Source organism: Sander vitreus, unplaced genomic scaffold (assembly GCF_031162955.1).
Source record: "Sander vitreus isolate 19-12246 unplaced genomic scaffold, sanVit1 ctg371_0, whole genome shotgun sequence".
Classification (NCBI taxonomy): Eukaryota; Metazoa; Chordata; class Actinopteri; order Perciformes; family Percidae; genus Sander; species Sander vitreus.
In genome coordinates, this window is record NW_027595503.1 from 1,788 (window position 1) to 28,666 (window position 26,879).

Genomic DNA, 26,879 nt, shown 5'->3' on the forward strand with positions numbered 1-26,879 from the left:
CTGTCCCTGGTCTCCCCGAGACTCTCCACCTGACTGTCCCTGGTCTCCCCGAGACTCTCCACCTGACTGTCCCTGGTCTCCCTGAGACTCTCCACCTGACTGTCCCTGGTCTCCCTGAGACTCTCCACCTGACTGTCCCTGGTCTCCCCGAGACTCTCCACCTGACTGTCCCTGGTCTCCCTGTCCCTCAGTTCTTTCTGTCTCCTTTTCCTGTGACATAGTGACGTTAGTATTTCCATAAGCACCCATTCTTATAAAGATGTTACCAAATTGTCTTGCTATGAGGACTTATTGTACTTACTTGGCGTTTTGGTGTAAGCCTACTGAAAAAGGATCTTATGTTCTGTCATTTTATCTGGGCAACAACAACACAAATCTTTAACGTCAGATGTCTAAATATGAGTTAGTTTCATAGGTTCACCACGCAGTCATAAATCTAAAATGATCTTGCGTCCTCCACATAAATATTAGGTTTCTTCTGGGACAGAGGATATATATTTAACTGATCTGCCACTTAACTTCATATTCAGCAAAACACCTGTAGATCTTCAATATTAACCCTAATATCAGTTCTCACACATAACGTTAGGCTTATCGCCATGGTAACGTTAGTTGTAGTGGGTGCATTTCTATCCAACAAGCTATAAGCTAGGTAACGTTACATTATATTACACTAACATAGTGAACTTTTTTGTCATGACTAATTCATTAATTACTCAGCATCATTTCTATTTGAGAAAAGAAGAACTTCATCCGATGTTTAATGTGAATAAAACAGCCTTGAACCGCCTACTTACTACACTCCTGTCACTACCGATGTGACTGGGAGTCTAGTGCAGATCCTAAGGTACAGCAGGCAGTGGACCAAACCACTGTGAGGCAAGGGAGGGGGGACTCAAAATGTTTCTAAACTTAAAAAGCATTTTTTGGGGTTTGTATTGTTTTACTACTTACACAGATATTTTAAGTATACATCATTATGTTATTTACAATACACAGCATTGTTTAAATGATATTTCTGGGGGTGGGGGAATTTACGCCCTTGTAGCGAACACGTGCAGTGAATGGTTAATATGCATTTACTTCCGTTTTGGTGAGCCCAGAGGGAAAATGTTATTTTAAAAGCATCCTTCATTTACGATAGCTAGCTAACAGTAGACTACAGAGAAAGTGTGATATTTTTACATTCGTTTCAGTGCGTGTACAAAAAGCCGTCTATCAGCTGTGATTGTAGAGTGCATGTCCGAGAATAGTGCGGACACGCGCTTCACACCGCGAGCGGGCACATGCACCACTCAGCAGAAAAGGGAGAAAGAAAAAAAGAGTCTGCTGCTGTCCTGAGCAACAGAGGGAAAATATCTCAGTCGGAACCAAAACGAGGAACCGAAATTTGCGTTCTAATCCGGTCCGAATACTACTGTTTGCGTAGGAACCGGATCCATAGTGGAACCAGGTTTCAGTACCCAATCCTAGTGTTTACTGTGTTCATGGATGGATGGGAGGAGGATTCAGCAGAATCTGAACCAGTGGATTCAGTATTCGGCCGAACCCCAGAAATCTGGATTCGGTGCATCCCTAGTTGTGGTTCTGGTTCTTGGTGAGGACGGCCCTGACCCCTCTGAACTCTGCAACAGTCTGCGTTGGTGTTTTCTGACTATTGGAAGAAGAGCCGTAAACAAAAGCCAAACGTTGGGTAAAGAATGAACTCACTAGAAATAGATACTGTAGACCGTAGATGATGGAGTTTATCGTCAACACAGGCTTCCAGTCCTCTCTGTGGACGACAACAACAACACGTTTAAAGTCTCCTATACAGACAGCGAACCAGAGACATCACAGCAGTGGCGTTCACAGCGGCTTTCTATATGTGTGATGGTTAGAAAACTCTGATTTCCTAAAATAAGAAGGAGTTCCAGACCTTAAGATATTTAGGCAGACGTTTCCTTCCAGGTCGATGTTGGGGTGGTACACCATTGTCTCACACTTTACCTTGGGGGGGTCGTGGGGGTAACCCTGTCCTACCTGGAACACACACACACTTATTTATCTGAACTTACTGTGAGGCAGAGAGACAGACAGACAGAGAGAGAGAGAGAGAGAGAGAGAGAGAGAGAGAGAGAGAGAGAGCGCAACTGTTTCTCACCTTAAAGCTGAAGACAAATTTCCCTCCTTTGTAAAATCCCTGTGAGACAAAACACACATTTAATCTTAGAATCAGAAAAGGATTTATGGCCACACACACAGACACACACACACACACCTCGTCTGGTGAGATGATGAGTCTGAAGTTGAGGAGGTCATCGTCGTCGGGGAAGTTGATCTCACACGTCTTTGGCAGGTTCAACTCATTAATGTCTGAAACACACACACACACACACACACACCCCTATCAGAGACACTAACACTCAGACTGTTGTTGACTTCAGTGAAAAGTGATGAGTCGTAACGTTAAGAGAAGTAGAGCTGACAAAGCAAGTTAGCTTTCTAAAAGCTAGCTGGTGTTAGCCTTCAAAAGGGACAGATGTTGAGGTACTTGTACTTTACTTGAGTCTTTTCTTTTCATGCCACTTTCTACTTCTACTCCGCTGCATTTCAGAGAAATATTGGACTTCTGTTCCAGCTTTAGTTACTAGTTACTTTAGTTACTCCACTACATTCATCTGTTCCAGCTTTAGTTACTAGTTACTTTAGTTACTCCACTACATTCATCTGTTACAGCTTTAGTTACTAGTTACTTTAGTTACTCCACTACATTCATCTGTTACAGCTTTAGTTACTTTCCTGCACACAAATCACATCACATGTAGTTGATAAAATCAAGAGCCAACAATATAACAGCCGACAAGTCCAGCTGATATGGTGTGTGTGTGTGTATTTGTGTGTGTGTGTGACTGTGTGTGTGTGTGTGTGTGTGTGTCAGTGATTGTGAGTGCGTTTGTGAGCGGTGTACATAGCGAAAACCCTGTTGTGCGTCTGCCCTATTTCTGATACCGTGGCGGGCCGCCGCAGTAATATCAACATAGAGGAAACACTGGTGTCTGTGTGTGTGTGTGAGTGAGTGAGTGATTGAGTGAGTTGAGTGTGTGTGTCTGTGTAAGTGTGTAGACCATTAAACACACAACTGTTTGGATCCTTTACAGTTTCTAAAATGGGAAGATTTTCCTTTACTTTTAATAGGCCTACTCTAACTACATTATCCTGATGACACTTACAGACTTTTACTTTAGTAACATTTTCACTGCAGGACTTTAACTGTAAGAGAGTATTTTACAGTGTAGTGTTAGTACTTTTACTGCAGTAACTAAAGCTGTAACAAATGAATGTAGTGGAGTAAAAAGTCCAATATTTTTCTCTGAAATGTAGCAGAGTAGAAGTAGAAAGTGGCATGAAAAGAAAAAGACTCAAGTAAAGTACAAGTACCTCGACATTTGGACTTTAGTACAGTACTGGAGTAAATGTACTTAGTTACATTCCAACCCTGACAGCAAGTTAGCTTTTATAAAAGCTACCTGGCGTTAGCCTTCACAAGTGTTAGCCAGTTAGCAGTGAAAAAGTGTTCCGGATTTACTGCTGTTTAGAGAGTTAGCTGCGTGCTAACATGCTAGCATAAAACGGGGCTAGCTTCTGACTGTCTGCGTGTTGTTTTCAAATATACCACAAGCTAGCCGCCGTTAGCTAATGATACGTAAAGTTAGCATGCTAGCTGTTAGCCTCTCCCTGTTCTTATGTGTATTTATGTACCCTGGGCTCGGAAGGGGGTCGTGTTACCTGGGGGTTTATTGGTCAGTAGTCGGCCCAGGCAGGCAGGGCCGGTTCCCCGGGGTTGGGGCTGTAAACTAGCCTACCTTTCTGTATATTTCCCCGGGTTTTGGTGTTGTTAACTAGCCTACCTTTCTATATTAACCCCGGGGTTTGTGCTGTTAACTAGCCCACCTTTCTGTATATTTCTCCGGGTTTTGGTGCTGTTAACTAGCCCACCTTTCTGTATATTTCTCCGGGTTTTGGTGCTGTTAACTAGCCTACCTTTCTGTATATTTCTCCGGGTTTTGGTGATGTTAACTAGCCCACCTTTCTGTATATTTTCCCTGGTTTTGGTGCTGTTAACTAGCATACCTTTCTGTATATTTCCCCGGGTTTTGGTGCTGTTAACTAGCATACCTCTCTGTATATTTCCCCTGGTTTTGGTGCTGTAAACTAGCATACCTTTCTGTATATTTCTCCGGGTTTTGGTGCTGTTAACTAGCCTACCTTTCTGTATTCGGAGCTGGGCCGCGCTGGCTTTTTTACCCCCGGCTCCTGTTCTGTTTCCTCCCGCAGATTCCTCGTCTTTCTTCTGCTGCTTCAGGGAAAAGAGTTTAATCATCTTCACGTATTATTGGCTAAATATATTCTGTGTCCCTTCGGTCTGTCGGTGCCGTGATTGCCGTGGTTAACGGAGAGGAGGTTCAGTCCTAACAAACAGCACCGGGACGTTGATGGAGCCGGTGCGTCTCAACTAATCACACAAGCTAACCGAGCTAGCCTAGCATGTTAGCCAGCAGAGGGAGGGAGACAGAGGAGAGGGGGGTGGGAGAGAGAGAAAGGGGGAGAGAGAGAGGGGGAGTTTTATTATTTAGATGTAATACCTGTTTTTGAATATGATTTAGTTAAGTTTGCTGTTTTTATGCAAAACAAAGATGTTGAATTATTTGTGTAATAATATTTTGATTTTCGGGTAAATTTGAAATACACAAATGTAGATTTTTTTTTTTAAACTGTTGCTCCAAATTTAGCGTGATTTTAAAAATGACTGAAAAAGTATTCTTTGAATCCTGCAGTGAAACTGAAACAGAGCAGTGTCTTTACTTGTGTTCTTTATGATTAAAACACAATAAAGTTTATTTAATGCATAGTTTTTTTCTATTGACATCACAATGTTTATGTTAATAAAGTTTTTTAAAACACTAACACATTACAGTAAAAAAACAAACTACAAATTCCAGAACGCCTTTCTGCACCCGACGCATTGTGACGTAACCACGCAGAGGGCGGGGTGTGCGTACTCTCGCTGCCCATATTTTATTTACAACATTTAATTATTTATTTGATTTTCTGTCTCTCGGATCTCTCTCTCTCTGCATCCATAGAGTCACCTGTGTGATGTAATCAATGCGCGTGTCACTCACAACAACACTGAAAGAACCACGCGCACCACCGCAGTCAGCGCGCGCAACACACACACACACACACACACACACACACACACACACACACACACACAATAGACACAGAGAGAACAATAGCCGCGCGCTGCTCTTTATTCTCAATATCTTCATTTTAATGCGGTGATCTGCGGGTCTAGTTGCCGCGGAGGGTTACAGCCGTGTGTAGATGTTTTAAAACACTGCGCTTCAATTTAAAATGAGCCATTTTAGGTGTTTTGAAGGCGAAGCATCCCGGGAAGAAGAGAGGAAGACCACGTTGTAACGTGCTGAGAGAGGGAGAGAGAGGTGGACTCACAGAGAGAGAGAGAGAGAGAGAGAGAGAGAGAGAGAGAGAGAGAGAGAGAAAAGGGGAGTGAATGGGCACGACTCAGTCAGCAGCACTGCGCCCTTCACTTTATCGATATTATCGATCAGTTTGGAGACATTTAGACCCACAGCGGGTCCGTTACAGGCATATGCTAGCCCGGGAGCTAGCAAGAGCACCGGAGGCTACAGCGATGGAACGCGTGTGAAGAAGCCCGGGAGCAACGGCAGCCTGGCGGACAGAGAAACAAGGAAGCGGACGGCTAGCTGCGCTACACCACCGAAGCTAACGTTGGCTAACAGTTGGCTAATATTATTTCTAATGAGCGACCAAGGAGTATGCGACCTGATACGAAGAGGTGAGTGTGTTTTCTCTCTTTCTTTATCAGCAGCCATGTTTGTTTCATTAACCTCCGTGTGCCCGGGTGTTTTAATCAGGCGGACACACATAATGAAAGAGGAAGCATAAATGCAGCTAGCATGCTAACACGTTAGCATCGCAACATATACATCAGATCACACGGGTGGGGGGGGTGTGTGATAGTGTCACCTCACACATGTGTTATTAACAACACACCTGGCGTGTGCACGCGTGTGTTGCAGTGCACGCGCCTGCAGGTATCGATGTGTGTAATCAGAAGGTTACTGTGACGCGCAGGTTGTTAGCCGTTAGCAGCTAATGTCGCATCTCCATTATTAGCCATGATCACATAAACACGTATCGATCCTCGGAGCGGAAAGCCAGTTATTACAGCCGCATACAAGACCCAAATACGGACCTACAGAGACGTAAATAAGCAGAGAGGTGTAACATTATATCATGTCATGTCAGTGTGTGATGATCAGACCAGTTCATGACATGATGCAGTGAATCTGACACATTAGTAATAGATTACACAGCCAGAGAGTGTGTGTGTGTGTGTGAACACACACAGAAACCGACTGACAGAACAGGTCAACATACACATCTGACTGGTCTGTACAGACTTATATGTGTTTGTGTTTTTTCAGCCCCTCAGATATGTAGGTTTCCTGCTCTTTTCTGTTTATATCATATTAAACTGAATATCTTTGAGGGGTCGGACGAAACATTCAAAGACATCAGCTCGGACTTTGAGAAACTAGGATTTTTTTTCTGACATTTTACAGACCAAAATGTCAGAAAATCAGAATTAGAATCAGATTTATTGGCCAAGTATACTCACATACACAAGGAATTAGACTTTGGTAGGTGTTAACTCTTTATACATAGACAAGTAGACATGTAGTAGTAAACATTCAGTAGACAAATAGTAATATAGACACATACTGTACAACGTACAGCCATGGCGTAGGGTCGGTGTCTCCACGTACGTAGCCACTTTATGGTTATATACCATAGCAGCCGATGAAGGTTAAAGATAGTAACGTAGTAACAGCCGTGCGTCACGCCATTCACACACACACACACACACTGGGTCGCCGTCACTCGCCAGACAGTCCGGTTATAACGCAGGTCTTTGCGTTTCTTTTGAATGCCTGTGGCAAAAAATGTAACTCCGACTTTTACAATCATGTGACCGGAGGTCAGACTCGTCTGTCCCAACCGTGGTGTGAGAGTCCCGTTACGTTACTGTAAACAAAGTTTTAAACGCTACGGAAGTTAAAAAGCAATTAGTATTCGGTACAGTCCTAAAATCCAGTGTGCTTGGATTTAGATGACATATATTTTAATACACACACACACACACACACACACACACACACACACACACACACACAGAGAGACACAGACACACACATACACACAAACACAGAGAGACAGACACACACACACACACACACACACACACACACACACACAAACACACGGACAGACACACACAATAATGTTTTAGTACAGAGAAATACTTGTTACATCTACAATGTGAGCCGGGTGCGTTGGACGGGGGACAAGCAGGTCAGAAAAGTCCCACACCATCCCCAGGCACCCCCAGTCTAACTGGCAAAAAACATAAAAGGTTGTAATGCTAGGCACCATCTTCAGGCATCCCTGGGGGGTAAGGTAGACAGTGGTCAGATATTTGCATGTTAACAAACCCTTCCTGTGTATATTTCAAGTATAAAACCTATACTGTCCTTGAACAGGAGATGGTTAGCTGGTGGTATGTTCAGGAACACTTTAAACTGTTGGTAAATGCACAACTGGATGACTTGGCTCTGCTGTGGAGGAAAGAATGGATGGAAACCTGACCTCTTTGTCCTCTCCTTGTCTCCTCTCTGTCCTTGTGTCCTCTCCTTGTCTCCTCTCTCTGTCCTTGTCCTCTGTCTCTCTCTCTCCTTATCTCCTCTCCTTCCCTCTGTACCCTTTGTTGTCTTCTCTCTCTCTCTCTCTGTCTAGCTGACTTGTTCGGGGATGTCGGGCAGTAAGGCGCTGGGCGGTGGGGCTGGCGGGGGGGCGCGGCGCAGGCGGACCCGGTGCCGGCGCTGCCAGGCCTGCAAGAGGACTGAGTGTGGAGAGTGTCACTTCTGCAAAGACATGAAGAAGTTCGGAGGGCCCGGCCGCATGAAGCAGTCCTGCCTGCTGAGGCAGTGCACGGCGGTGAGACACACACACACACACACACACACGGATGTACACGTATACAGAGACGCACACATAAATAGACGCGCACACACACACACGGGCACACACACGGGCACACAGAGAGACGCACACAGAGAGACGCACACATACATATAGACACACAGACGCACGCATACAGAGACGCACACACACGCATACAGAGACACGCACGCAGAGACGCACACATACATATAGACACACAGACACACGCATACAGAGACACACGCACGCACACACACACACACACGCATACAGCGACACGCACACACACACGCATACAGCGACACGCACACACACACGCATACAGCGACACGCACACACACACGCACACACACCAGACGCGCACGCACGCACACACATGCATACAGAGACACAGACGCACGCATACAGAGACACAGACGCACGCATACAGAGACACACGCACGCATACAGAGACACAGACGCACGCATACAGAGACACAGACGCGCGCATACAGAGACACACGCACGCATACAGAGACAGACACGCACGCACAAGCATACAGAAACACACACACACACATACAGAGACACGCACGCACGGACACACACATATACAGAGACACATATACAGAGACACACACACACACAGAGACACGCACGCACGGACACACACACATACAGAGACACACAGACGCGCGCACACACGTAGAGACGCATGCACGCGCACACACACACATACAGAGACACGCACCAGACGCACACACACACACACTCACACACACACACACACATACATGCATATACACCCACCCACCCACTCTCTGTGAAGGTGTGATGTTTTGTGTCGACTCTTCAAATAGCTTCGACTGAGAGTCGCAGGCCACAGTAACTGGGTTTCCATGGCAACCAGAGATGGTTTCTGGTGCTGTGTGAGAGAGAGAGCCAGTCCATCTTCATATTATTTCTGTATTTATTTTTGGTTACTGGGGGGAGGAGGAGAGTTCATAGCACTTTTTAGTTGTTCTTTGCTCAGCGAAGCCCGGCCCAAGAAAATAAGTGACCTGAAGAGAACATTTCTTTATTTACCAAGAGAAAACCATGGCGTTCAGCCCCGACAAAACCTAGCAAACGGTTAATTTAAAGTGAAACGCTGGTGTGTTGAACACCCTGTTCTGTCTTTTCATCACCACGAGTTTACTACTCTGCTGATTGGCTCACATCTCTGACACATCTCTGCCGATTGGCTCACATCTCTAACACGCCCACCAAACAAGCCTCAAAAGCTCGTTGCACACCGTTGAGAGGAAATATGTCCACAACTCTGCCCACAGTTTTGAGACTGAACGTGCCCCAGCTGTCAGGGGACACTGGGTACGTTGTCTCAGGTCCTTAAATTCCTTCACTAGCTTCCTAGAGGAAAGGACTTCTCATCCCTCTCAAACACATTTCCTCGTTTCCTCTCTCCTAACCTGATTTCACTATCAAATAAGAGCTTTGAGATTCAGCCACTAACCTGTCTATCTCTCTCTCCACGTCTGTCTAATTCTGTCTGTCTCTGTCTGTGTGCAGCCGGTGCTGCCTCACACGGCGGTGTGCTTTGCGTGCGGCGAGGCAGGGAAGGAGGACACGGTCGACTCTGAGGAGGAGAAGTTCAGCCTCTCTCTGATGGAGTGCACCATCTGCAACGAGATCATCCACCCCAGCTGTCTCAAGGTGGGTGACATCATCATCATCATCGCTTTATTAACCAACAAACGAACAAAGACCGACTCTGTACAGTCCCACTTTACATACACATCTTTACTGGGAGACGTTTACTGACCTTAAGGAGAATCTGTTGAGGACCACTGGCTCCAGAAAGAAGTCAGTTTCTGTAGAAGTCTGTGAGAAGATGAGCTAACTTCTCTCTTGATTTATTACATCAGTAAACATTTTCATAACAGGTTTATGGTCTCAATATCTAGTTTGAAGTCTTCTTCTATACAGCAGGATGTTCATGTAGTAAATGATGCTAGCATTAATTTAAAACAAGCTGTGTGTGTGTCTCTCTCTCTCTGTCTCTCTCTCTGTCTCTCTCTCTGTCTCTCTCTCTCTGTCTCTCTCTCTCTCTCTGTCTGTGTGTTTTGTCAGATGGGTAAAGCTGAAGGAATCATCAACGATGAGATCCCAAACTGCTGGGAGTGTCCCAAGTGCCACAAGGAGGGCAAAACCAGTAAGGTGAGAGTCCCGCCCCCCCCCCCCCCCGGTGTCCTACAGAGGCACACTTCACATTGATCACCACAGGGTTGGATCTCAGTATTCCACTATTCGGATATATAAATGATTACTGTAATACTGTAATAACGTAGCGATAGGTTCAGCTTGTGGAGGAACACAACCGGACGTCCCGCTGCGGTGGCCAGGGTGCTAACCGGTGTCGAGATCTCTTTCCCTCCCGTTAAAATGCGGTGTAACTCTCTCCAAACATGTAGCGCAGCTACTTTAAAACAGTGGGAGTACTTCATAACGTGGGTGTGCGTTAGGGCCTTGAATTCAATTTTCAGTTCAATTTATTTATAGTATCAAATCACAACGAGAGTTATCTCGAGACACTTTACAGATAGAGTAGGTCTAGACCACACTCTGTAATTTACAAAGACCCAACTATTACAGTGATTGCCTCAAGAGCAAGCATTAGCGGTAGCTTTTGCGACAGAGGCGATGAAAAACTCCCTTTTAGGAAGAAACCTCGGCCAGACCCAGACTCTTGGTAGGCGCTGTCTGACGGGACAGACCCAGACTCTTGGTAGGTGGTGTCTGACGGGACAGACCCAGACTCTTGGTAGGCGGTGTCTGACGGGACAGACCCAGACTCTTGGTAGGCGGTGTCTGACGGCACCGGTTGGGGGTGTGATGAACAGTGGCAATAATAGTCATAATAAAGATAGTGGAACAGTGACCACAATGGTAGTCGTAGTAGTTCATGTCATAGTAGGGCACAGCAGGGCGTTATGGGGTGTAGTGTGGCAGTAGTTCATGTCATAGTAGGGCACAGCAGGGCGTTATGGGGTGTAGTGTGGCACAGCAGAGCATGGGTGGACACGGCAGAACGCAGCCGAACACTGCAGGGAATCGCAGAGCGTAGCAGGGTGTAGTAGGTCCACAGCGACAGCTGCACCCAAGACCCAGGTCTTGGTGCCACCCTATTCCAAGGCAATATTCTGGGTGGAGAAGAAACATAAGGACTCTGGGGAGTAAACTCCCCAGAGCTAGGTTAGTAACAAGCATTTCTGGGACTATGAAGGACACAAAAGGAAACAAGTGAAAGAGAGAAGAGAGAGTAGCTCATGGTGTCCTTGGAAGGAAGGAACTTCCCCAGCAGTCTAGAGTTATAATAGCATAACTAAGAGAGGCAGGCTAAAAAGAGGTGCCGGATCGGGATTGAACTCTCCCCTGCCGGAACGGGTTGTACTCGCCTGCCTCCCTCTACTCTCACTATATTATTGATTATATGATAGATAAATCTGACGACAATGAAGAGAAGCAGGTGGGCCAGGTTAGGCGGACACTGCAACTCCTCACTCCCTAACTATAAGCTTTATCAAAGAGGATGGTTTTCAGTTTATTCTTAAATGTGGTGACGGTGTCTGCCTGTTATTTGGGCATCCTGATAATAGGGAATTACAGTAGTCCAGCCTGGAAGTAACAAATGCATGGACTAGTTTTTCAGCATCTTTTTGAGACAGGATGTTCCTAATTTTGGCAATGTTACGAAGATGGAAAAAGGCTGTTCTTGATTTAAGTTCTGCTTGTTTTAAGTGTGCGTTAAAGGATAAATCCTGTTAAAAATAACTCCTAGATTTCTGACAGTAGTGCTGGAGGCCAGGGCAATACCATCTAGAGTAACTATATCTTTAGATAATGAAGTTCGGAGGTGTTTGGGGCTCAGCACAATAACTTCAGTTTTGTTTGAGTTTAACATCAGAAAATTGTAGGTCATCCAGGATTTTATATCTTTAACACATTAACTGACCGCTTTCGTCTGGCTTAATTGACAGATATAATTGGGTGTCGTCTGCATAACAGTGAAAGTTAATTGAGTGTTTCCTAATAATACTGCCTAGAGGAAGCATATATAAGGAGAATAGAACTGGTCCAAGCACTGAGCCTTGAGGAACGCCATGGCTAACTTTGGTGTATTTGGATGGTTTATCGTTAATATTAACAAATTGAGATCAATCAGAGAAAAAGGACTTAAACCAGCTTAGTGCGATTCCTTTAATACCAACTAAATGTTCCAGTCTCTGTAACTGGATGGTATGGTCAATAGTGTTGAATGCAGCACTAAGATCTAATAAGACAAGTATGGAAAAAAGTCCTTTGTCAGCAGCAGTTAGAAGGTTGTTAGTATTTTTCACCAGTGCCGTCTCTGTGCTATGATGCTTTCTAAATCCTGACTGAAAGTAGAAAATCACATAACTGATTAGCGACTACTTTCTCAAGGATCTTGGAGAGAAAGGGAAGGTTAGATATAGGTCTATAGTTGGCTAAGACCTCGGGATCGAGGGTGGGTTTTTTCAGAAGAGGTTTTATCACAGCTATTTTAAATGACTGCGGTACATAACCTGTTAATATAGACATATTGATCATGTCTAATAATGTGGTGTTAACCATGGGTAACGCTTCTTTAGGTAGCCTCGTTGGGATGGGGTCTAATAGACAGGTAGACGGCTTTGCTGAAGAGACCTTTAACATTAACTGTTGAAGGTCTATAGGAAAAAAGCAGTCTAAGTATATGTCAGGTCCTGTCGTTCTTTCTAGTAGTCCTGTGTTTAAAGGTGAACCGTTAGAAGCTGTGGGCAAAAGGTGATGAATTTTATCTCTAATTGTTATAATTTCATCATTAAAGAAACTCATGAAGTCGTCACTACTCAGAGCTATAGGAATAGATGGCTCAGTAGAGCTGTGGCTGTCAGTCAGCCTGGCTACAGTGCTGAAAAGAAACCTTGGGTTGTTCTTATTTTCTTCTATCAATGATGAGTAATAGTCTGATCTGGCATTTCTGAGGGCCTTCCTATATGTTTTCAGACTGTCTTGCCAAACTAAACGAGATTCTTCCAGTTTGGAGGAACGCCATTTACTTTCAAGTTTTCGTGAGATTTGTTTTAATGCGAGTTTGGGAGTTATACCAAGGTGCTAGTTTCCTTTGCTTCATCATCTTCTTTTTGAGGGGAGCAACAGAGTCTAAAGTCGTCCGTAGGCAGGCCGTAGCAGCATCTACAAAATGATCAATTTGGGAGGGACTAAAGTTAACATAAAGGTCCTCTGTTATATTAAAGCATGACATTGAGTTAAAGGCTGTTGGAATATTTTCCTTAAATTTAGCTATAACACTGTCAGATAGGCATCTAGTGTAGAAGGTTTTATTTAATTTCATATAAAGTTATTAAAAAATGGTCTGATAATAAGGAATTCTGTGGAAATACTATTAAATCTTCAATTTTGATGCCATATGACAACACAAGGTCGAGTGTGTGGTTAAAACAGTGCATGGCCTTAAGCACACTCTGACTGAAGCCAATTGAATCTAATAGTGAGTTGAAAGCAATACTAAGGCTATTGCTGTCAACGTCCACATGGATATTAAAATCATCTACAATAAGTACTTTGTCTGATTGAAGGACTGCACGATAAAAACTCTGAGAATTCAGATAAAAATTCAGAATACGGGCCTGGCGCTCGGTAAACAACAACAAATATAATTGGCTGTAATGTTTTCCATGTTGGATGTTGAAGATTAAGAACAAGACTTTCAAACGAGTTATAATTTAGTTTAGGTTTAGGATTAATTAACAGGCTTGAATCAAATATGGCTGCAACCCCCCCTCCTCGGCCTGAGCCTCGAGGAATTTGAGTATTAATATGACTGGGAGGAGTGGCTTCATTTAGACTAACATATTCTTCATGGCCCAGCCATGTTTTCAGTAAGACAGAATAGATCAATTTGGTTATCTGATATCAAATTGTTGACTAATATTGCTTTAGACGACAGATCTAATATTTAATAGTCCACATTTGATTCTCCTTTTCTGTTCTATCGTTGCAGTGGTTGTTTTAATTCCATTTAGGTTGTTAAGTATAGCCCCTCTTTTGTTAGCGTTTGAGTTAATCGGTCTCAGGACAGATACTGTGGTTATGGGATTATAAATGGATGGTTGCTCAAAATGAGGTACAGAGGAGCGTGTAGCGCTGTACCTGTGATTACTGATATTACTGATTCTTACTGGAATGATATAGCTGGTCTGTGGGTTAGCAGAGTTATTTGTAAAGGAGTGAGAGCTTATGGGAGAGTGAGATTGGGAAGTGCGCTTATGCGTTTGTTTACGAGTTGCAAACAGTCATTTGAGGGTTTGCGTCTGCATGGCGAGCCGCAGATTCCCACATAGCATCTGGCTGCCGCGTCTATTGGGATGAATCCCGTCCCTGCTGAACAGGGAGCTATGTTCCCAAAACAATTTAAAATTGTCAATAAAACCTATCTTGTGGGTGTTGCATATATGCTGGAGCATATGTCCACAATGGACCACGATGTGTTTAATAGAGGTCGGGAGTGAGGGTATCAGGTCCACAGCTTTAGCCAGGATGTCTGGGGGAAGAGCGGACGAGGAGTGGGGGGTCATGAATGGCTGGTGGCAGGAACAGCACTGCCAGTATCGGTTTGAGATGGACAAGGAAAAGAAGAGGAATATTGCTTACCGTTCGGTGGGGGAGATTGTTTTTGAGGAACGTTGTTGTTTGGCCGGTTCAGGCAAGGGAGGCCACTGGACCGTCTGACTACCGCATCCCTCAGAAATTTTCGCCGTGAGGCTGCGGTGCTCTTTTGTGACGACAGCTGGTCAGTAGGCTTTGGAGCGGGGCGAGCCCGCGTAACCACGTCGGTCGTTACCGGGGGAACGTTCGGCTTCGACAGGGCATCGAAGCGACTGGAGAGGCTGAGGGCAGGAGGCGATGGAGCCCTACCCGAGGCTCTTTCGGCCGCAAACCACTTTAGTCCAGGATGGCCTGATGGTCGGCGTCGAGCAAGAAGATGGATGTGGGCAGGCGGATGGGTCCCAGAGTGCAGTATCCTGGAAGGCCACTGAGAGAGTTGTGATTTGGAGCGATTGATTTTGAGCAACGTCCAGGTAGGCGGTTAACAAGGCGTCTTTGGTTTTTAAGTCCTCAGAGAGCCGACGAACTTCTTCCCTAAGGTCAGCAATTTCTTTGTTTGCTTTTTCAAGCAACAAGGACATATTGTGGGGAGGTGGGGACTCGCCAGGTGCAGATGTAGCCATGGAGCTGGCGTTAGCCTGAAGCTAATGTTTACTAGCTACTCGTAGAAAAGGTGTAGTCCGCTACGCACAGGTACATAGATTTGCTTAGATGCTGGCTCTTTCTATAGACTAAAGGCTACCAGGGGATTGAAAATAAACAAAAAACTAAGCAAATAGTACAACGTTTTTCTCAATAATGCTATTTTCCTCCGTCTGTCTCCTCTCCCTCCACACTCTCACACTGCGTTAGCTTCCAGTTCCGGTTTCAATCAAGCGTGTGCCTGTAGTAGTGAGCAGAGAGCGCGTCTGTGACGAGTGTGTTTGAGCGTCCTCCTGTCTGTGTCCAGGACCAGGCCGACGGCTCGGGGAAGCGGCGGCTGGATAACGGCGAGGTCGGCCGCTGGAAGCTCACAGACGACCCTCCCCCTAAAAAGAAAGCCCCTCCCTCCCTGGAGGAGGGGGGGAGGACGACGACGGAGGGGGGGCACAAGAGGAAGAAGGAGAAGGAGCTGCCGCAGGACAGCGGGCCCAAGAAGAAGGTGCAGTGTTGGCGAATCGCAGAGCACATCTGATGCGTGTTTAACCTCTGTCTGTCTGACTGTCTGTCTCCTCTTCCTGTCTCTCTCTCTTTCTCTCTCTCTCTCTCGCAGATGAAGGGCGCCCACGAAAAACGCCTCAAAAAGGTACGAAGCCTTTTAGTCTCAAGGGAACTTTGGTTCCTTGGACTAGAGAGGGAGGTCCTTTTTAGTTTAACATGAAACAGTCCTGAAATCACCGTCACCAAACCCACCAGACTCCATGTAAATATTCAGCACTTTTAGCGTGTATAGAGCCAGCATATCTCCACATGTAAATGGGTGAATTAAGGGTTTATTTCAACCAAACCAGAGTGGTGATTGTTGGAACAGTGGAAAGATGAACCAATACGGCTTTTTTTTATTTAGTTTCTGTCCACTTTGAATGAAGTGCATTTTACGATGATAAAAGTCCTGATTATTTACATGGAGTCTGGTGTAGTTTGGTGATGGTGATTTCGGGGCTGTTTCATGTTAAACTAAAAGGATCTTACTCTTTAACTAAAAGGTCTATCTCTGTAGGGATCCTTTCCATAATGTTGTCAGACACAGAGACATAGAGACATAGAGTCCAGGTTGGAAAAAAAACAAGTTACCCTTTAATAAATTTACAGTTACAGAAAAATAAGTCTGGATCAGTAGGTTCCATTGTCAGTTCCAATGCTGATTTCAATGTTTGATTCTCTCCGTCAGAAACCCAAACCGGAGGCGGAGTCCAATGGTCCCACCTCGTCAGCTGGAGGTGGAGCAGCAGGACTGCAGGGCTCCTCCTCTTCCTCCTCTTCTTCTCAACCCAGCGGGGGAGGAGGAGGAGGAGGAGTGGGGGGGGCTGTCGGGGGGACATCAAGTGCGGACCAGCGCTCGCATCACCGAGAGAAACTAGAGCGCTTCAAGAGGATGTGTCTGCTGGAGCGCCGGCCCGAGTCGTCATCGTCTTCTTCCTCCAGCTCCGAGTCTGACTCCGAGTCCGACTCCGACGACTCCCTGAGGGGGGAGCAGGCGGGAGGCGGCTCTTCGCCTTCGTCGTCCTCCCCCGCGCCGCCTCCTCCCGTCGCCTACGGCAACAGCAGCGGGGGGCGGGCCGAGCGGGAAAGGAGCCGCAGCGAGCGGGAGAGAGAGAGGGAGCGGGAGCGGCGTCTGGCCGAGCTGGGCTTCAGCGCCAGCGAGGAGTCGGAGGGGGAGGCGGGAGGGAGGGGGGAGGAGGAGGTGCGGGAGGAAGAGCAGGGAGGGGGGGAGAAGGCTCGGCGGAGAGAGGCGGGGCTACCGCCGCGAGGGCGGAAAGCCCCGCCAGACGGAGAGGACGAGGACGCACCCGCCTCCGACAGGACCAGGAAGAACTCCGCCTCCCTTCCCCCACCCTCCCCGCTCTCCTCCAATCAGATGCCTCCGTCCTCGCAGCACGACGGCGGCTTCCCAGGGAAGCAGCGCAGTAACGGGCAGGAGGCGCGCAACGGGCGGACACGAGGAGGCGCGGGAGGGGGGAGGGAAGGCGGGGAGAAGGAGAACGCCAGCGGAGTTCTGAGCAATCACAGACACAGTGGCGGGAACAAAGGCAGTGGTAGCCGCGGCAACAAGATCCGCAGCAACAGTAAGGCGTCCAGGAACAGCGCCGCCCCGCCTTCTGCCTCCCTCCCTACCTCCAACGGGGGAGCAGGCGGCCTTACGATGTCAGCCATGGCGGCGTCGCCCTGCTCGCAGCCGTCCCGCCTCGCCCCGCGCTCTCAGATGATGAAGCGCAGCCCGCCGGCCGTGCCCTCGCCACCCCGGCCCGTTCAGATGGAGCGCCACCTGGTGCGGCCGCCACCCGCCTGCCCCGAGCCCAGCTGCCTGCCGTTGGACTCTGGCTCCGCCCACATCATGACCCGCGACGTCTGGCTGCGAGTCTTCACGCACCTGAGCCAAAGAGAGCTGTGCGTCTGCATGAGAGTGTGTCGCACCTGGAGCCGCTGGTAAGTGATACGTCACGTGTCCCCCCGACTTAAAGCTGTTTCATGCTTCTTGTGGTCAGCGCGGTGCGGGCGGCAATATGACGCAAACATGAAACGCCGCCTGGCCGATTGTAACAACGCGGTTGCATTGCCCGCGTTGCAATGATTGACTACAGGAGAGAAGAAGTCCCTTCTTTGAGCCGCTCTGACCGCAGTCGGTATGAAAGACCAGACGCCTCGCACCGACCACGTTGACCGCAAGAAGCATGAAACCCGTTTTAGGTGTGCGTATTCTCTGAGGGGTTTAGAAAGTAAAATTGTATGTTTTCTAATTAAAAAAATGTAATGTCCCCAAACATTTGATGTCTCTTTGTGGGATTGTGTCTCTTTGTAGTCGTGTTGTGTCTCTTTGTAGTCGTGTTGTGTCTCTTTGTAGACGTGTTGTGTCTCTTTGTAGTCGTGTTGTGTCTCTTTGTAGTCGTGTTGTGTCTCTTTGAATCAGAATCAGAAATACTTTAATAATCCCAGGGGGAAATTATAAAAAAAGAAAAAGTGAACTCAGAAGCTGGAGCATGTAACAGGCAGCATGCAGCTGTATACGTGTTGTGTCTCTTTGTAGAAATGTTGTCTCTTTGTAGACGTCTTGTGTCTCTTTGTAGTCGTGTTGTGTCTCTTTGAATCAGAATCAGAAATACTTTAATAATTCCAGGGGGAAATTATTTTAAAAAAGCAAACTGAAAAGCTGGAGCAGGTAACAGGCAGCATGCAGCTTTCGCGCATGCGCACTACACAAGTGTGTAGTCGTGTTGTCTCTTCGTAGTCGTGTTGTCTCTTCGTAGTCGTGTTGTCTCTTCGTAGTCGTGTTGTCTCTTTGTAGTCGTGTTGTCTCTTCGTAGTCGTGTTGTCTCTTTGTAGTCGTGTTGTCTCTTTGTAGTCGTGTTGGGTCTCTTTTGGGTCATTTGTGTTTTCTTTGGGGTTGTTTTGCATATCTGTGGTCGTTTGGCGTCTCTTTGTAGTCGGTTTGCGTCTGTTTGTAGTCGGTTTGCGTCTCCTTTTCACATAAATTTGGACCGTTATCACAATATCTGTGTCTAGAACATTGGAAAAGCTATAACAGATACTTAATAAATAAATAAATAAATAAATAAATAACACTAAAGTAACATTTATTCGGCTTAAGTGGCGCCCAAAACCAGCCTGCAGGTGAGTGACAACAGAGAGATTAAATGGATCTTTCTTTGAGAAATCCATCTTTTATTACAGGGAACAGGGTTCAACAATCAGGTAGGCCAATGGCCCGGGTAAGGTAAAACGCTGCGTCAGGAAGTAAATAAGAGCGCTTAGGTGCACATGACGTCATAAGCTCATTTGCATATTAGTGACGTCATCACGGAATTATTTGCACACAATTTAGTGGTTGTCGGTTGCAGCGAGGGACAGATTACTAAGGCAGCATTTTGGAGGAAGCAGCATGTCACTAAAATGAGAATAGCTGGTCCACCTGAAAGCCAGCCCATCTTAAGTTAGTGAGCCTGTGCTGAAGTTGTCGCTAGTTCCGTGGGCGCTAACCCATTCACTCTTTAACCATCAGCCAGCAACCAAGACACGGGAACTTGGCTCGGGTCTAGGAGTTGTAGCATTTATTCAACTCCTATGTTCACAGCTGTAACTTTACTGCTACTTCATACTCATAAACAATAACGCCTCCCTCTTCCTTTATTTCTCTCTCTCGCTGCTGCAGCGTGCGTGACACTGTTTCTGCCGCTGTGTACGTGAACTATCATGCGCGTGTGCTGAAGACAACGAGCGAACGCTCGTCCTGTGCGTCGGCTCCCTGGATGTATAATAATAATTATAATAATAATAATAACCGTCGGCTCATTGTCCAGATGCTCTCCACATGGTTTTTAAGTTTAAATGCATAGGCGCTGTGTCTTACCCACATGGTTCTGTTCTGATCTGGTTTCTCCTGCAGGTGTTGTGACAAACGTCTGTGGACGCAGATCGATCTGAGCCGGCAGCGATCCATCACCCCCCCCATGCTGAGTGGGATCATCCGCCGTCAGCCCGTGTCCCTCAACCTCGGCTACACCAACATCTCCAAGAAACAGCTGATGTGGCTCATCAACCGCTTACAAGGTGCCCCAACACGTCCTGTCCACGTCACTCTCTGGTCCACGTCACTCTCTGGTCCACGTCACTCTCTGGTCCACGTCACTCTCTGGTCCACGTCACTCTCTGGTCCACGTCACTCTCTGTCCGACGTCACTCTCTGGTCCACGTCACTCTCTGTCCGACGTCACTCTCTGTCCGACGTCACTCTCTGGTCTACGTCACTCTCTGGTCTACGTCACTCTCTGGTCTACGTCACTCTCTGTCCAGATCACTCTTTGTCCACATCACTATCTTCCCACAGATGCTGGATGTGTGTTCTTTGTTCTAACCCCTTCCTGGTTCTGAGTGTGAGGTGTCCTCTGCGCTGTGTGCAGGTCTGCTGGAGCTGAATGTGTCTGGCTGTGCCTGGCCGGCGGTCTCGGCTCTGTGTCAGGCCGTCTGTCCCTGTCTGAAGCTGCTGGACCTCAGCAGAGTGGAGGACCTCAAAGACTCTCACCTGAGGGACCTGCTGGCTCCCCCACCGGACACCCGGACAGGTGACACTCACTCTCTCACTCTCTCTTTCACTCTCTCACACACACACACACTCACTCTCACTCTCTCTCTCTCTCTCTCGGAACAACAATCTGTGAAACTGGTCCAGTATTAAACCAGAACCAAGCTGTAATGTTACCCTACAGGACTAATGTTCAGCAGCAGTTAGTAACAAGCTGTAATGTTACCCTACAGGACTAATGTTCAGCAGCAGTTAGTAACAAGCTGTAATGTTACCCTACAGGACTAATGTTCAGCAGCAGTTAGTAACAAGCTGTAATGTTACCCTACAGGACTAATGTTCAGCAGCAGTTAGTAACAAGCTGTAATGTTACCCTACAGGACTAATGTTCAGCAGCAGTTAGTAACAAGCTGTAATGTTACCCTACAGGACTAATGTTCAGCAGCAGTTAGCATCTACTAAAAGTTGTGTTGTTGCTGCTGACAGACTCAGATTATTATTCTAAGTGTCTGACAACATTATGGGATGGATCCCTACCGAGATAGAGCTTTTAGTTAAAGAGTAAGATCCTTTTAGTTTAACATGAAATCACCTTCACCAAACTCCACCAGACTCCATGTAAATAATCAGTACTTTTATCATCGTAAAATGCACTTCATTCAAAGTGGACAGAAACTAAATAAAAAAGTCATCTTGGTTCATCTTTCCACTGTTCCAACAATCACCACTCTGGTTTGGTTGAAATAAACCCTTAATTCACCCATTTGTGTAAATATGCTGGCTCTATACGCGCTAAAAGTCCTGATTATTTACATGGAGTCTGGTGGAAATATGCTGGCTCTGTACACGCTAAAAGTACTGATTATTTACATGGAATCTGGTGGGTTTGGTGATGGTGATTTTGGGGCCAAATAAATGCTTCTTTTGAATGGAAAATGTATTTTTAAGTAGTGACAAATTACAGTGTGTTTGATTGGTCGACAGGGCCAGTTCACTAACCTGTCCTTGTCCTCTGCTCTTTGATTGGTCGACCAGCTCACGGTGAAACCAGGGTGGGGCGTTTCCAGAACGTGACAGAGCTGCGATTGGCCGGCCTGGACCTGACGGACGCGTCGTCCCGCCTGCTGGTGCGTTATGTCCCTCACCTGAGTCGCTTAGACCTGAGCCAGTGTGGGAATATCAGTGACCAGACGGTGCTCACCCTCTCCTCCCCCGTCTCCCCCCTGAGAGAGAGCCTCACACACATCAACCTGGCAGGTAAACACTGTCTCCCCCGTCTCCCCCCCCCTCTCACCTGAGTGTATGACCCAAGCCACAACCTCTGGGCCTGAAAAGTCAACCTGAAGCTCCTTAAAACTGCATTCTCTCTAACTTCCACTTCTGTCGCCTGCCTGTCTGTCGGTCTCTGTCTGCCTGTCTGTCTCTCAGGTTGTGCTAAGGTGACGGAGCAGTGTGTCTCGTTGCTGCGTCGCTGCTCCTCTCTTCAGACGGTGGACCTGCGCTGCTGCTCCCTGCTGTCCTCGGAGATGGGACAGCTGCTGTCCTTCCCCCCCCACTCCTCCTCCTCGTCCACCTCCTCGTCCTCCTCTTCCTCGTCTGCCGCCGCCACGCTCGCTGCTGCTGCCTCCTCCTCCTCCTGTCCTCCTGAAGACAGAACGCTGCTAAAGAACAGCTAAAACCCTCCTTTAATGTTTCTGGGCTTCGTGATTGGTCCAGGCGGCTCCAAGCCCCGTCCCCCGGCCACCTTACACTACAGACAGAAGAGGAGGAGGAGGAGGAGGAGGAGGAGCCTGAACATTTCTCCTCTTGTACAGAGAAGATGAGGAGGAGGAGGAGGAGGAAAAACATTTTGGGAAAGTTGTGGGTAATAGTGAAAAAATAGAAACCCTGAGCATGTACATATTTGTTCTCTGTAAAATTTTGGGCGTGTGTGTATATATCTGTAGTTTACTGTAAATGACCCCGAACCCCTTTCACTCCTTCTTCTTCTTCCCCCCGTCCGTCCTCCCACGCTACAACCAATCATCATGCCCCGCGTCCATCTGCAGGAAAACTGTAGCGCTGCAACTACTGAAAATGTGTGGATTATGTTCTGGATGAATGGATGAGTGGTTCTGTCTCTAGAATGTGGATCAGTGCTTCCCAAAGCCCAACACACGCACACACACGCACGCACACACTCACACAGACTTAATTTATAGAATAAAAGTCGGAATATTTCAAGGTAAAAGTATGAACAAATTTAGAAAAAAGTTGGAATGTTTTTTGCCACGTTCTCCAAGTCCCGCCCACACACCCGCCCGACCAATCGGGAGTCAATCCCGGCTGTCAATCATGAGGTTTCAGCCCAGTTTTTAATGGCATCAAAGAACTAATACAACCCAAACTGACATCACAACCACTTAACGTCCATGGAATGGGTGATGGGATTATTTAGTTTGGGGGGCGGGGCTTATGCGCTATACTGCCACCCAGCCGCCAGGGGGCGGTCCAGATGTTTTGGCTTCACTTACCCCCCCAAACCCAGTTACCCATAACACCCCTCTGTAGATCCACAGAGACAGACGCTGAGTTTATTCACACTGAATGTAAACCTTAACTACTGACAGTTCCAGTTTGGCACTTTTGCCTGAAACGATTGATCGATGATGGAAATATCTGCCGATTAAGTTTCTGTCCCTGGAATAATCCGTCAGTTTGGACGTGAGCAGCCTTCAGAGCGTGACAGTGTTTTCCTCAAGATAAATATAAATAATAAAGTTTAGCCAAGTTTATATTGAACAAAAAGTATTGAAAGAGAGAATCATCAGACCAGCGTCCAGCCAGAAAAACACAGATTTTGTAGACACTGTGTGTGTGTGTGTGTGTGTGTCCGTGTGTGTGTGTCCGTGTGTGTGTCCGTGTGTTCGACAGCGCTGGGTGTATTTCGAATCTGAGCCTCAGTGTCTTCAACGTTCGCCTCATTCATTCATCTTCTGCTCTTTGTCTTTTAATATCATCATCATCTAAATAATCTTCTTCTCCCTCCTGTCAGTGTTCTTCACCTCTGATCAGAGTATTTTGGGAACTTATTGATTGTGTTTTCTCAGGAGTATAATTTATTTTCAGTCCAAACACACATTCCTCCTCCACAACTTTTAAGTTTTGTGACTATTTTTATACGCAGCGGTTCATTGTTATGTTGTTTTTTTGTTTTCTACATGATGAACATTTCTTCTGTGTTTGTTCACGTTGATGAATTTTAATCTGAAATCTGTGTTTTTGCTACGGGAGCCCATTTCTGCCACGTTAGAAGAAGTTAGGAATAGATTAAAAAGTTCTAAATACTCTCGGCATCAGGATTATTAACACGGAGTCTGTGGGTGCAGTTTTTTCTGCAGATTTTAAACAAATTTAACAAATGAAAATCAAACTAAAAACGTTAACACGTGTCCACCAAAAACAATTAATTTGGCAGGTTTTCATTCTGGACGTGGACACGCACACACACACACCCACCCACCCACACGGAGACACACAATCTTGATTTGGGTCTTATTGTCTTAGTTTGATTTTATAATCTCGATAAATTGGTACTATCCCATAATATGGATTTATCTCAGGATTTTGAAACACTAGACAGTAAATCAAAATTAAGATTGTGTTGTAATCTTTAGCATCAACATCCTAATTTAAGGCTCCAGATCTTGACCTTCTAAATCAACGTCAACAGTTCAATTTAATAATATAAATGTCGCCTAACCTTCACTGTCTCATAATCTGGATTTAGTGTTTAATAATCCTGTTAAAACTTTAAAATTATTATATACTTCATAATCTTGAGTATTTTTTAGTACATTTTTATTCCTACTTTTTTCATCTGTTTTTGTTTCTTGTCTTCTTTTGGGTCAAATGAGCTCTCGTAGTTTTCCGACGGGGCCTAATTTATAAAAAAGTGGTCAGTTGACCACAAACTGAATTTAAAGCAAAGTTAAAAATCAATGTGAGCTGCTGACGATTGTGTGACGGAGGAGAAGACTATCTCTCCAGCTGGGACTGTTTTTTTATCTCACTGGCTGCACTGAAGGAGGGGGGGGGGGGTGTAATCAAACAGCCAATCAGCACAGACTACAGCTACAGTAAAATCATTACAACGTATGTTTTGTCAGGGTAAAGCTACACAGTGTTATGTTAGCTACGCGGTGTCGTGTTAGCTTCGAGCGTTAGTCCTGGTTACTGCTGTGTTACCGCTGCTGCTTCTGAAGAACAAAGACGTGAAACTGAATCTTCGATCCTTTAAATTAAGTCGAGAGAGCAAGCGGGAAAAGTGCCGTTGTGGCGGGCAAGCTAAAGTTGGCGAGCAAGCTAAAGTTGGCGAGCAAGCTAGCAAAGTTTAGTTATAGAGCACCTTTTTACAGACACAGTTAGTCCCAGTCAAAGACATAACATGTAATAGTCAGTAAATAAGTCTATAAAGTCTAAAACTAAATGCTTGAACAGCAAGATAATTAAGATTTAGTTAGACTGGTTGTAAACTTTGGTAACAACTTTATTTATACAGCTTCATTCTTCACAGAACAAAAGTAACAAACATATTTCAATCCAAACCATCTTTTTCCTAAACTTTACAAGTTGTTTTCGTGTCTGAACTTACCTTTAGTTTATACTTTGGCAAAAACATAATTTAATTACTTTTCTAATTTGAGTTTTTGGGCTATTTTACTTTGTTTCTTTAAGACTATCTGGAAAAGAAACATCCAGAATACATACATAGGTGTTTATATTACTTCACTGTGTTTATTTGTTTCTTTAGTTTAACATTACATAAAGTCTGACCTGCGTATTACATTCAGAAAACTTAAATAATCTCGTAGAATACGAACCTGTTCGGCACAAACACAGATTAATAGTATTACTATTTAATCAGTCACTTAATCAACAGATTAAACACGTGTTTTGATAATCGAGGCAACGTTTTTACAGTACGCCAGAAGTTCAGGGTTCAGCTGGGTTAAATAATAATAATACGGAACATTTGTGAGTAAACTGTGAAACCTGGCAACATTTAGACCAGCGGTGTCAAACTCTGCGCACACACACAGACATTAAGAGATGGACATGCAGAGTTTATTGACATGCTTTTATTTTGAAAAGGCAAACATATTTGACTGGTATTGTTGTTAAAGCTAAGCTAATATAGCTTTTCTCACTTAGATTTTTGGTCCACATGAAGCCCTGAAAAGAGTAACTTAGCCATTAAATTAAAAAGCGCTGAAAACATTTTCCTGAAACGCCAGAAAAGCCACGAAAACATCGGACAAAAACATCGGAAAGAGTGCCAAAACGTTGAAAAACTAGGCGGGCCAAACGCGTGCGGTCCTTGAGTTAGACACACGTGATTTAGACGTCTTTAGTTTAACGCCGTGCAGCAGAGGTAACACGCCGTTAGACGCTCGCCGTAGTCCTGGAAACTAAAAGTATTTGTTACATTTACAATTGCCATAAACGCATCGTTGTGCCATAAACACGCCAGATCAATGTTTCGCTGTTCAAAAGTCAGTTTTTATATTTTATCTTTTTGTATTCGGTTAAAGATTTCGTTTTTTTCTACTGTAAACGTGGGAATCAATGATGCATATCACAGCTTCGAACTTTACCTAGCAACAAGTGACGGGATCAAAATCTGATTGGGCAAAAACCCTGAAAGCTCTTATCCAATCAGACGCCCAGACATATCTGCGTTCTCTCAGTAAAAATCTGTTTTAAAGATGCACTGGATCATCGCCATCGTCAGCTTCATCCCCACCTTTTTGCCAAATGTAGTTTTTGTTGTGAAAATGGGCATTTTTATCCTGTTTTTTTTTGGTTTGTTTTTATACTTTTGCCATGACTCTTCCGTTGTGTTGATGGAAAAAAAAAATGAGGAAGAAGTTGGAAAGAAAAAGTATAAGAGAGAGAAAAAGACCAACTCAAGGCAGCTACGTACGAGTGACTACTGTAAAATGACTAACTAATAAAGAAGCAATGGTTCCTTTTTACATCCCACTGGCTCTTGGTCTGTTACACATACACACACAAAACAGGAAGTACTTCAAAATAAGAGCTCACTGTAAACAAAAAAAACTAATTTTCTGTTTTATTTTTACAGATTTTCTTAAAAACACGAAAATATAGAAACATTAATAAACACACACACAACAGGAAGTAGCTCACTGTAAAAAAAAAACTCAAATGTTTTATTTTTACAGATTTTCCTGAATTAAAAACTCAAATCTGGATTTAGGTGCGAGGAGGAGTAAACGGGCGAGCGGATAGGGAGAGACCGACGAGAGGAGTGTACTGCTGCGTTCATGTATTGCTCGTAAACTCCAACTTGTAGGTTGTTTCAGTCTTTTCTTGACCTTTCCGGTTCATTTTTTAA

At 45.5% G+C, this 26,879-nt stretch overlaps 2 protein-coding genes across 2 annotated transcripts; one reads left to right on the top strand and one right to left on the bottom strand.

Annotated features, from left to right (window-relative positions):
* Positions 1-1,560: 1,560 nt before the first annotated feature.
* Positions 1,561-4,536, bottom strand: ube2m (ubiquitin conjugating enzyme E2 M). The gene is made up of 5 exons (XM_078245094.1): positions 4,249-4,536; positions 2,261-2,355; positions 2,144-2,182; positions 1,919-2,022; positions 1,561-1,774 (listed from the first exon to the last, which is right to left on the bottom strand). The coding sequence occupies exons 1-5, from the start codon at positions 4,361-4,363 to the stop codon at positions 1,576-1,578; spliced, it is 552 nt and encodes a 183-aa protein (XP_078101220.1). The 5' UTR covers positions 4,364-4,536; the 3' UTR covers positions 1,561-1,575.
* A 704-nt stretch (positions 4,537-5,240) lies between these two features.
* fbxl19 (F-box and leucine rich repeat protein 19) lies at positions 5,241-26,496 on the top strand. Its single transcript, XM_078245093.1, has 11 exons — positions 5,241-5,866; positions 7,888-8,088; positions 9,643-9,786; positions 10,204-10,290; positions 15,713-15,904; positions 16,016-16,048; positions 16,634-17,889; positions 19,844-20,007; positions 20,358-20,519; positions 21,515-21,736; positions 21,908-26,496. The coding sequence occupies exons 2-11, from the start codon at positions 7,903-7,905 to the stop codon at positions 22,153-22,155; spliced, it is 2,694 nt and encodes an 897-aa protein (XP_078101219.1). The 5' UTR covers positions 5,241-5,866; positions 7,888-7,902; the 3' UTR covers positions 22,156-26,496.
* Positions 26,497-26,879: the final 383 nt, after the last annotated feature.

What these genes read in the sequence shown, in the direction of transcription:
- ube2m (XM_078245094.1), bottom strand. Translation starts at nt 4,363, where the DNA reads ATGATTAAACTCTTTTCCCTGAAGCAGCAGAAGAAAGACGAGGAATCT. An exon ending in CCAGCTCCGAATACAGAAAG is followed by an intron (nt 2,356 to 4,248) that starts GTAGGCTAGTTA and finishes TGTGTGTTTCAG; the next exon opens with ACATTAATGAGTTGAACCTG. An exon ending in GTCTGCCTAAATATCTTAAG is followed by an intron (nt 1,775 to 1,918) that starts GTCTGGAACTCC and finishes TGTCGTCCACAG; the next exon opens with AGAGGACTGGAAGCCTGTGT.
- fbxl19 (XM_078245093.1), top strand. Translation starts at nt 7,903, where the DNA reads ATGTCGGGCAGTAAGGCGCTGGGCGGTGGGGCTGGCGGGGGGGCGCGG. An exon ending in GCTCATCAACCGCTTACAAG is followed by an intron (nt 20,008 to 20,357) that starts GTGCCCCAACAC and finishes CGCTGTGTGCAG; the next exon opens with GTCTGCTGGAGCTGAATGTG. An exon ending in CACACACATCAACCTGGCAG is followed by an intron (nt 21,737 to 21,907) that starts GTAAACACTGTC and finishes TCTGTCTCTCAG; the next exon opens with GTTGTGCTAAGGTGACGGAG.